Raw genomic sequence first — 11,849 nt, 5'->3', positions numbered from 1 at the left:
CTTCGAGTCTCATTGCTTAATCATCCTTTATATATTGGGAAGTAATGCAGCGATCAATACTTATTTTGGTTTTGGAGAGGTGGTTCTATAAAACCATCCATTTTACACAAACACATGCTTTTTTCCTGTTGTCAACCTGTCTGCAATTGCATTCAAGGTTTTTGATTTACTTAGATATGGTCAGAATGCTAACATCACAAATGACTAACAAGGAATGAACCCCAACAAGCAAAGATAAAATGCATGTGTAATGTGTTGACACTTATGCAGACAGTATCTCAACCACAAAATACCCACCCAAGTCATGTTAATTCACTTAGATTGACATTTTGTGCAAGACATATCATTCCACTGTTTGTGTTGTGTTCTTCCTGGTGCCTAAAGGAAACAGGCAACTTTACTGGTGATTAATGTATTATCAATGCACAACATTCTATTGAGCAGTCATTCCATCTTCTGGGGCAACAAGTTGACAAGCTACATGTAGGCCTAATTATAAATTGACAAATGTACAAAATATGGCCTACCTGAAATTTCAATAAGTAGAAAGTTCTAAATTAGGGGTTAAGGTAGCCACTAAGAGTATCAACAAAAGTGGATTGACCTGCACAGGGAGCCTACTTTTTGAAGTATTTGTTTGACCATCACATGAAATCACACAGCACCCATGATATGCAATACTGGGCCTGCACAACCTGCAAAAAAACAGCAAACTGGATAAGGTGTGTACATGCCACAGTCGCCCATCCAAAAAAACTAAACTATACCGGGAGACAAGCTTTTTCCAGTCATTGTAAACAGGATGGTCACATGCAACAACTCAAGTAGACTACACAACTAACCTGACCAGTACAGGAAATTGGTGTGCATGTAATAGTGGTCAAGAGGTTTATTACCTTGGCATAGAAACCTAAAGCTCTGTAATGTCTTAAACAATAGTTTATCCCACCCATGTTCATTTGACAGACCGTTTGTTGGAGAATAAACCCAAACATATCCCCATCAGAGTTTAAACTTGTATTTATGTCAGGCAAGACAAGGTAAATAACACATTTGTATTCAGGAATTGAACAAGTTACATAATTTATTGCATGGATGAGAGAGCAACCCAGGGAGTATAAAACAGATTATTTCTACAGAGAGAGTTCAAAGGAAATTCAGTAGAGGGCAGCAAACCAAATGCAGCAGTCAGATGATCAGTACATTCTGCTTTCAGGAAATGAAGACGAACATATCCTCTCCCATCCTAATGATAAAAGAATGTCTAAAACACAAGTGGAATACAAATATGCCCAATAGTGCTAAATTATCACTAAAAACATTGAGTATACCTCTGTAGCTCTCATGTCAGTAGGCTTTTAGTGAAGGGCAATTGTATTCTACAGTAACATCCCCCCCCCCCCCCTTATGCTAAGTAGTGAGGAGCTGTAGGCTACCTGGTACTCTTCCAGTTGTCTGCAGGGCATGAAGCGACAGAACGCATCATCCACAGGGTTTTCAGCACTCGCATCCCATCAGGCAGTTGGAAACACTGACCAACCCAAGAGCTACAGGAACCTGGGGGTGCATGGCATTTGACCAGTCACATCTATTGTTACAGTCAAGGTAATTCAGATTGAAACAAGGGCCACGTTGTGGAAAGTTGGAGAGAAGTGGTGCAAGAAGTTAGAGGCATTTCTTATCTAAATATTGCACAACATTAGACCTTGCTGAACACTTCAAGGTTTACACACCTGCCTCCCATAACACAGAGAACGCCACAGAGGTTTGCAGACCCCGATTACTAGTCACACCCAGTAGTTTGGCCTGGTGTTCTGGACCCGTGACTCCTGGAGCAGTCTCCACTGCACTCTGATAACAGCCTCGGAGCTCAGAACCGACCGCCTCAATATCAAGCACAGAGCCCAGCTCATTTCGCCACACTCCCGTCACATTGCATGGGATTGCCTGGGAGAACACATGCAAAATAAGGTCACCACTGTGTCAATAACAGCAGATACATTTCATGACATAGTATATCTAAAACAGGAAGTAAAAGCAAGTCTCTGATTTCTACCTACTACTTGATCTATATTTGTTACACTGCTCAAATTGTAATAGTGGAGCCCACTGATTAATTATATGTTTACCTGAGGAAGCAGCAGTCCCAAAACCACAGCATGGACACTGATATACTTTGCAACAAAGCTCACCATGTTTGATTATTTCAAGTTGCTTTACTGAATAGCTCATTCCCTTCTTATACTGGTTTACCAAGTTACAATACACTCCCCCAAACCAATCAGCACCTGCCCTTTCTAACAAGACTTAATTGATGAACATCTCAATAGTTAAGCTGTCACTTCTTACCAGCAATTACAAGTAAATGCATATTGAGGAAAGGAGAGGAAAAGAGGACTATTGAAATGCACCCCTAATTTGAACATTTGCAGCAGGTGTTTCCTCTTTATCAACACAAGTCCTCTCACAAGAGTTTCTAGTTTATTGGCTGTAGGTTAACCAATTGGCCAATGAAATGTACACCCCTGTCTAGACAATTCTCACACATGAACCAGGTTGCCATCCAAACTTTTATGTGAGTTAAGTCAGAAATATCAAAAAGTTATCCAATATCCAAATGATGATAAATGGATTTTCACATTTTCATTAATAAACCCCATACCAGACACTCTCCTATGGTTATATTCTACTGAAGGCTTGATGTGTAAATGTGTCAGTCAGAGTAGAGCATTAAGCACATTGTGAAAGCAATAAAGTTTTGCCAGTCACCTTATGCAATCAACACCATGAGAGAATCTCAATTGCATTCTCCTAGCGTCCTCTCGCCTCGCCTCATTCTCAAAACCCATTGGATGAGAAAGCCAGAGGTCCCGCCCCTCTGACCTTATCCTTCAATTGAGCTTTGAGCAGTAGGAAGGTGTCTTGTCTTTGGCTATGCCGGATTAAATTATATGACATTCTATTCTATAAAATAATTTTCACGCAATTAATATTACCTGATTGAGCTAATCATGTAAATGTAATTAACTAGAGAGCCGGGGCACCACAAAATAATATTTATAGAGCTGCTATCTTCCGAATAAACTCTTAAAGACCTAGTAATATTTTACATCAATAGCAGTCAATATTAATCCTCACCTTAATTCAGTCTCATCTGAAAGTTGTACATTCTTGGTTATCTGCACGATCCCTGGCTAGCAAGTAGAATCAGCAATACAAAATGTGGTTTAATTATTTATTTGCTAAATACCTAACTAATCACACAGAATTACACAAACACATCATTAATCATACCTTGATTACAAATTACGTCATAAAGGAAAACATCCCTGGCGGGCGGAACAGATATGACAGCTGGTTACACAAACGAAAAGGGGCTGGGTTTGAGTGAAAGAGCGGGAAGACGGAGGGACACAGGGAGAAGCTGTGCTATCGTAAATACAGAATCTTATGCATTCTAAATTACCGCACATTTGGAAAAGGAAAATGCAATAAATATTTACTCTGAGCTGCGCTTCAGTAGGCTGGTGGAAGATGGAAGGCCGTGTTGCCCAACCGAGTCCTTTGTCTTTTGAAGAATATCTCTGCTGGTAAATTGGATACGTTGTAGTAACGTCGTTGTGTGGTAGACGGAATACTCTTGTCAGTTCCTTCCGAACCTGCGTTTGCAGCTGCTGTTGCTAACTCAACGGCTAGGAGGTATCACTTCTGTAGTGAATAAGAGTTCAAAGTTCATACCATTCGCAACCAAAGCTCACGCTGATGTTGGCTTCTTCTGTAGTTATTATCTGAACCATTCTGACATCGGACCGTCGTCCTCATATCCTCGGAACAGGAGGTTATATTGTCGTCAAGGCTTTATATAGGAAGGGAGAGGAGGGAGTGTTTTAAAAGTTTTATAGCCCATGTCCCTTCACAGGGGTGGGCCACTGATTGAGCAGAGCCCTAACCTTATGAAAACCCAAATCTCACATTTTAGAAGCTAAAATCACATTTCATCCCATCACGAATAATTTCATATTCAAAGATTTAAATTGAACAACAATTCCATGTGAATCCGATAACTCTGATGTGTAGACTTTCCACCGTAGAGTTTGTCATCTTATCATTGATGAGAATGTCCCAGATGGCACCCGAACTGACATCATATTCAATAAGTACCACCGCATATGTTCAATTGGTCGGATTACCAGAATATAGTTCATTTCCCCCCACCTTCGGATTTTCCCAGAATCTCTATGTTAACCAAAGGGGTTTGCAAATGTAACATCAGTAGGGTAGAGAGAGGAAAAAGGGGGGAAAATGTATTTATGACTGTCATAAACCTACCCCCAGGCCAACGTCATGACAAAGGAGTATGCTATTTAGATTTTCCCATGACTTGCCATATTCTACCCCACCTCAAGAACTGTGACTTTTGATTGGATATTTACACTATTTCCACTAACATTCAATATCCTGTAATTTAACTGACAGAAATTACACACTATGGTTTTATGGTATTGCATAAAAAACCTATATTTTAATGAGTGAAACACACTAGACTGGCCTCACATGGGGTAAATTATTTAATTAGGATGATCAAACTTTATTGCTTTAGGTGTGTGTGTGTGTGTGTGTGTGTGTGTGTGTGTGTGTGTGTCCGTGCGTGCGTGTGTACCAGACAGGTTCCTCTCAGAAACAACACATTACTATCAGTGATGGAGTTACAGAATCGTGTGAAGCTGGAATACTGAGATTTTTGTTTATTTTTATGTGGTAGTTTAGTTACATTGTCTTTCGATACTCAAAGACGATCTTCAACAGATTAATTATGCAGATTAGTTTATTTGAACTATCAGGCATTCTGTGTCTATCCATGTTTACAGCAGGTAGGCCTATACCACCATTACTCAAGATACATTTTCGCATACCTCAGTGATATAACATATTTATATTATGATTCTTGTTTCATAAACTTCAAATTTTCACTCTAATTTTGTTGGAAATGTTTTTCTGGAGCTCCACAGTTGTCAGAGCACCTTGGTAACCAGGCACGGAGGGCTCTCCATCAAGCAGCATTGAGCAGTGTGGGCGTTCAACACTCATGACGGAGGTGTTCCTCCAGTAATCAAAGCCATTGATCCTGGCATCTAAGGGTCATACAAGGCCATTGATTAGGCTAAACCAGAGGGATCCTATAATAACCTGGACTCTGAACTCTTGTTGTTTTTCACTGATTTGCCAGGCACGTTATTCTGTACTTTTCCTATTTTTTTTGTCATCTTCAATGATTTTTATTTGTTAATAAAGCTGCATATACGACCCATATAGGCACAGATTTGTTATTGTAATATAATCCACTGAAAATAATGACATGAATGGGTGCCACTGACGTACCACTAATACTATAAATATATATATATTAGTTGTTTTTTTGTTAGGGTCTGAACGTTGGGCCCCCTCCCCAATATGAACACGTCATAAACCATGACAAAATGTTTAGATTTACAGGAAATTAGCTTTAAAACTGCAACATTTTCTCTCAGCCTCATGGCAAAATATATAGATTAGCAGGAAATTAGCTATACATCTCAATATTTTCTCTCTGCCCCATGGCAAAATGTGTATAATTGCAGACAGTTAGCTATTTTCCGCAAAAACAACAAATTACAAAAACCTTGCGGGGGCCTTGTGAAACTGTGTGATATGCCACCAATGGGTGTAAGCAAGATTGCATACATATTATGATTTGTTATCAATTTTCACAAAAGACAAGATCAGTGCCCAAGCACATAACATTCAAGTAATAACTCTAAATACAACCTTCGGTTTACATCAGTTTACATCAGATTTGCTCCCCCTTATTTATTGTGACTGCTCAAGAGTGATGTATTGGTAGCTATTTGTTGCATCTTTTTGTTTCAGAACCAGGACTAGACTAGGGAAATACTGTTGGAACCACCCTGAAGCCACACACTCATGATGAGAGCAGCCGCGGATTCCTCCCCACTCAATAGAGACGAAGGTCATGAGAGCGCACCTCAGCAGTGGGAGGTTGATCCCCAACCGTTGCCATCAACTGTTGTCGATGATACTCTGCTTTTAAATCCCCCATCTTTATCCCGATGTATGACTCTTCTTCCGGATGCTTTGTACAGAGGACGACAGAATCCGAGAGGAGAGTGGTATGATAACACGGTGTACAGCAACGGCGACCATCACAACCAACAAATCGTTTCGATTAATACATATGAGGACCACAACGGTATATATCAGACTCAAGTAGAAGAAATCCCTAGGAATTCAGATGTCGAGGCGCACGATTTCGAAAGTCAGTGGGATCATTCTGAGTTCGATCACAGAAACCTTACACAGAAAACATAAGTGCGACACTTGGGAGATAAATCACAATCATAATAGTACCAAGACATTATGTCCTATTAGCAAGAGTATCCCTTATACTTCAGGTTGAGTCAGCGGAGAAGTCACTTTGATTTTTGTTTGACATTTGATATCAAATCAAAGGAACAAGCTTGCCTTTTATAATGTGCAAAATGTCAATATTTACAGCTGCAATATGTAACTTTTTGGGCAAACCAACGAAATTCACATAGACATTTTTGTTATAGATCTGTCATTCTCATTGAAAGTCTAAGAAGGGGTATATTTGTTCTATGTGCGCTTTTTCTATGCTTCCGGTTCTTAAGTTTCATTTTTGTGTCTTTTACTTTCAGTTTTGTATGCCAGCTCCAAACAGCTGAAAATATATTTTTAGTTATGGAAAGACATTTCACAGTGGTTTAGATGGTACAATGATTCTCTACACTATACTTGCTTGTTTTGTCACATAATCTGAAATTAAGCAAACCATTCAAATTTTAGCAACCAGGAAATGGTGAAGCGATTTCTACACCATGCATCTTTAATTTAACACTTTTTCTTGGTTGTTTTACATGGCAGGCTACACTGCCTTCTTGAAATTATGAATATTAATAAATGGCACAATCTGGGATATGTCATGCTGTTCAATTGTCTTATAATGTAATATAGTATAGACATATATTCCTGAATAATAACATATACATTTCTGATGAGGAGTGGCGATTTTAGTAAGTAAATCCTGGTGGGGCAAACCAAAAAATATATACAGGTATTTTAAATGCATGCCAGCAAAGCCACTACACAACACAACACTGAACAATACATGAATTGCACTATAACGGTGACAAACGGTGCCCACAAACTGTTAGGGCTTACATAAAGCTGTCCCAACAGCAGAGCGTTCTTTTCAGCACCATGGAGTGAATCTTTATCATTGCTACACCTGGCTATCAGCGGAGCCTTGTATGGCAGCGAAACAGTTCATTCAGCATCATTCACCATTTGTGAATTGATTGCCCCCCATCTAGCGTCAGAGTTTGTTCTGTTAGGTGACCTAAACTGGGATATGCTTAACACCCCGGCAGTCCTACAATCTAAGCTAGATGCCCTCAATCTCACACAAATCATCAAGGAACCCACCAGGTACAAACCTAAATCTGTAAACAAGGGCACCCTCATAGACGTCATCCTGACCAACTGGCCCTCCAAATACACCTCTGCTGGCTTCAACCAGGATCTCAGCGATCACTGCCTCATTGCCTGTATCCGCTACGGATCCGCAGTCAAACGACCACCCATCATCACTGTCAAACGCTCCCTAAAACACTTCTGCGAGCAGGCCTTTCTAATCGACCTGGCCCGGGTATCCTGGAAGGCTATTGACCTCTTCCCGTCAGTTGAGGAGGCCTGGTCATTCTTTAAAAGTAACTTCCTCACCATTTTAGATAAGCATGCTCCGTTCAAAAAATGCAGAACTAAGAACAGATATAGCCCTTGGTTCACTCCAGACCTGACTGCCCTCGACCAGCACAAAAACATCCTGTGGCGGACTGCAATAGCATCGAATAGTCCGGAACCAGGAACCAATACACACAGTCAGTCAGGAAAGCCAAGGCCAGCTTCTTCAGGCAGAAATTTGCATCCTGTAGCTCTAACTCCAAAAAGTTCTGGGACATTGTAAAGTCCATGGAGAACAAGAGCACCTCCTCCCAGCTTTGTATTCAACCTTTTCTGACCCATGGTGTTGAATGTTTATCCTTTTAAACTTGGAAAAGAGACCCTTAAACCCAGACTTGGACTGCACACCCGCTCCACTGAATAGCAAGCTAGTGATTGCTTTGCAATGCTTGCAGTTAGACACTGATTCACTTTCAACCCACTCATTGTTGAATTTGCGATTTCCAACTTGTTGTATAATATTTATGTCAAATGGCCGATTAGCACCGATTTGTTTTATCTATAATTTCTCTTCATATGACAAGGATTGAAAAGGATTTGCCAGTAGATTGTCAACTTGATGCATGCCGATGACTGCTTGACTAGCTTGCTAGCTAAGATCTTGAAAGTATAATGTTGACATGATCAGCACAATCAAAGCTACCGTAGATATAACCATCATTTTATCTGTGGCCAATGACCTTGAGCCTTCTTGGATGGGCACTTCTAATGTAAATCTATGGCAGCACCCAAGGGGCTTGAATTTTCGAGCTCTCCCATAGATTTTGTGGTGACATAGTGTCCCCATGAGTGACAGAACACTGAGCCAATCACGGCGGAACTAGAGAACATTACCAATCTCTATGCTCCGTATTTTATGTTGGCTGCAGCACAGAAAGCACTGAGCTAGGTTGAAATACCTGCATTGTGGAGCTGCCTTAATCAAGAAAGCAAAAAAAGAGTTTGTATGCGGCTTTATTAACTCAATGATCTTTTTTTTTACATTGTTTGCAAACTGGTATGTGACACGTATCAATTCCAAAATAACATTAAATACAGAAAATAAATGTATATATATACAGTGCCTTCGGAAAGTATTCAGACCCCTTAACTTTTTCCACATTTTGTTACGTTACAGCCTTATTCTAAAATAGATTAAATAAATAAAAAATCCTCAGCAATCAGCACACAATCACATTTACATAAGTATTCAGACACTTTGCTATGAGACTCAATTGAGCTCAGGTGCATCTTGTTTCCATCGATCATCCTTGAGATGTTTCGACAACTTGATTGGAGTCCACCTGTGGTAGATTCAAATGATTGGACATGATTTGGAAAGGCACACACCTGTCTATATCAGGTCCCACAGTTGATAGTGCATGTCAGAGCAAAAAACCAAGCCACGAGGTCAAAGGAATTGTTCATAAAGCTCCGAAACAGGATTATGTCTGGGGAAGGATGCCAAAAAACTGTCTGCAGCATTGAAAGTACCAATGAACACGGTAGTCTCTTCCATTTTTGTGGTAATGCTGCAATTAGTTGGTTGTAATTTTGGGTAGAGCAGACATTTGTCATGACGCCATTTCAGGTCCCAACTTGCAGACTTTTTTACGTGTTGCTGTGCGTTTTGTTGCCAACCTTACTTTGCTACCTGACAACTTTACGGTTTTTACTTTTTAATTACCGTTTATATTTTTGTTTTTTCCCTCACTCAACTTTTTTTCATTAAACTTTTTCACTCCGGACGCTTTATCTGGACGTGGTTCGTCAGGACCTCCAACAGCCGAAGCTAAGTAGTAACATTAACATGATGCCTTCTAATTGCAGTCCCTGTACTCATAATATACAGGAGAACGACCGCCTTACCGCGAGGATAGCTGTGCTGCAAGCCCAGCTTCAGACGCAATCGTTAGGCAAGGGTAATTTCAGTGTAGGAAAGCATGAAACAGGACATCTTTCTCCCGGTTTCTGGAGGGAAATGCTGTAGGAATGCTCAACCAGTGTCCAGCAAAGACAGAAACTTTCAACCGGTTTTCCCCATTAAGCAACGAGTAGGAGTCAGAGACAGAACCTTCTCTTGTCTCAACTCCTCCCGTTACGGGGTCTGAGATGCCGAAGCTTCCCACCATTAGCTCTGACAAATTGAAAACCCTAGTCATTGGTGAGATTGGCCTGACTGAAACATGGCTTAAGCCTGATGAATTTACTGTGTTAAATGAGGCCTCACCTCCTGGCTACACTAGTGACCATATACCCGTGCATCCCGCAAAGGCGGAGGTGTTGCTAACATTTACGATAGCAAATTTCAATTTACAAAAAAATACCAAAATGACTTTTTCGTCTTTTGAGCTTCTAGTCATGAAATCTATGCAGCCTACTCAATCACTTTTTATAGCTACTGTTTACAGGCCTCTTCGGCCATATACAGCGTTCCTCATTGTGTTCCCTGAATTCCTATTGGACCTTGTAGTCATAGCAGATAATATTCTAAGTTTTGGTGACTTTAATATTCACATGGAAAAGTCCACAGACCCACTCCAAAAGGCTTTCGGAGCCATCATCGACTCAGTGGGTTTTGTCCAACATGTCTCTGGACCTACTCACTGTCACAGTCATACACTGGACCTTGTTTTGTCCCATGGAATAAATGTTGTTGACATGGAATAAATGTTTTTCCTCATAATCCTGGACTATCGGACCACCATTTTATTACGTTTGCAATTGCAACAAATAATCTACTCAGATCCCAACCAAGGAACATCAAAAGTCGTGCTTTAAATTCACAGACAACACAAAGATTCCTTGATGTCCTTCCAGACTCCCTCTGTCTACCCAAGGACGTCAGAGGACAAAAATCAGTTAACCACCTAACTGAGGAACTCAATTTAACCTTGCACAATACCCTAGATGCAGTTGCACCCCTAAAAACTAAAAACATTTATCATAAGAAACTAGCTCCGTGGTATACAGAAAATACCCGAGCTCTGAAGCAAGCTTCCAGAAAATTGGAACGGAAATGGCGCCACACCAAACTGGAAGTCTTCCGACTAGCTTGGAAAGACAGTACCGTGCAGTATCGAAGAGCCCTTACTGCTGCTCGATCATCCTATTTTTCCAACATAATTGAGGAAAATAAGAACAATCCGAAATTCCTTTTGATACTGTAGCAAAGCTAACTAAAAAGCAACATTCCCCAAGAGAGGATGACTTTCACTTCAGCAGTAAAAAATTCATTAACTTCTTTGAGGAAAAGATTATGATTATTAGAAAGCAAATGACGGACTCCTCTTTAAATCTGGGTATTCCTTCAAAGCTCAGTTGTCCTGAGTCTGCACAAATCTGCCAGGACCTAGGATCAAGAGAGACACAAGTGTTTTAGTACTATATCTCTTGACACAATGATGAAAATAATCATGGCCTCTAAACCTTCAAGCTGCATACTGGACCCTATTCCAACTAAACTACTGAAAGAGCTGCTTCCTGTGCTTGGCCCTCCTGTGTTGAACATAATAAATGGCTCTCTATCCACCAGATGTGTACCAAACTCACTAAAAGTGGCAGTAATAAAGCCTCTCTTGAAAAAGCCAAACCTTGACCCAGAAAATATCAAAAACTATCGGCCTATATCGAATCTTCCATTCCTCTCAATTTTTTTAGAAAAGGCTGTTGCGCTGCAACTCACTGCCTTCCTGAAGACAAACAATGTATACGAAATGCTTCAGTCTGGTTTTAGACTCCATCATAGCACTGAGACTGCACTTGTGAAGGTGGTAAATTACCTTTTAACCTCTTTAGACGTTCCCAAAGTAAACGGCCTATTTCTCAGGACCAGATGCTAGAATATGCATATAATTGACACATTAGGATAGAAAACACTCTAAAGTTTCCCAAACTGTTAAAATATTGTCTGTGAGTATAACAGAACTGATATTGCAGGCGAAACCCAGAGAAAAATCAAACCAGGAAGTGGCTTTTATTTTGAAAACTCCATGTTCCATAGCCTCCCATTGCTCCATTTAAAGGGATATCAACCAGATTCATTTTCC

General features: G+C 40.3%; 1 protein-coding gene across 1 annotated transcript; it reads right to left on the bottom strand.

Moving 5' to 3' along the window:
* Positions 1-1,007: 1,007 nt before the first annotated feature.
* On the bottom strand, positions 1,008-2,232 carry LOC110539134 (avidin-related protein 1-like). Its single transcript, XM_036937233.2, has 4 exons — positions 2,130-2,232; positions 1,734-1,947; positions 1,437-1,557; positions 1,008-1,246 (listed from the first exon to the last, which is right to left on the bottom strand). Exons 1-4 carry the CDS (start codon positions 2,193-2,195, stop codon positions 1,213-1,215), a joined length of 435 nt encoding a protein of 144 aa, XP_036793128.2. The 5' UTR covers positions 2,196-2,232; the 3' UTR covers positions 1,008-1,212.
* Positions 2,233-11,849: the final 9,617 nt, after the last annotated feature.

Source organism: Oncorhynchus mykiss, chromosome 12, assembly GCF_057628025.1.
Source record: "Oncorhynchus mykiss isolate SJ-2025 chromosome 12, ASM5762802v1, whole genome shotgun sequence".
NCBI lineage: Eukaryota > Metazoa > Chordata > Actinopteri > Salmoniformes > Salmonidae > Oncorhynchus > Oncorhynchus mykiss.
This window is presented reverse-complemented; position numbering and strand designations above follow the sequence as displayed.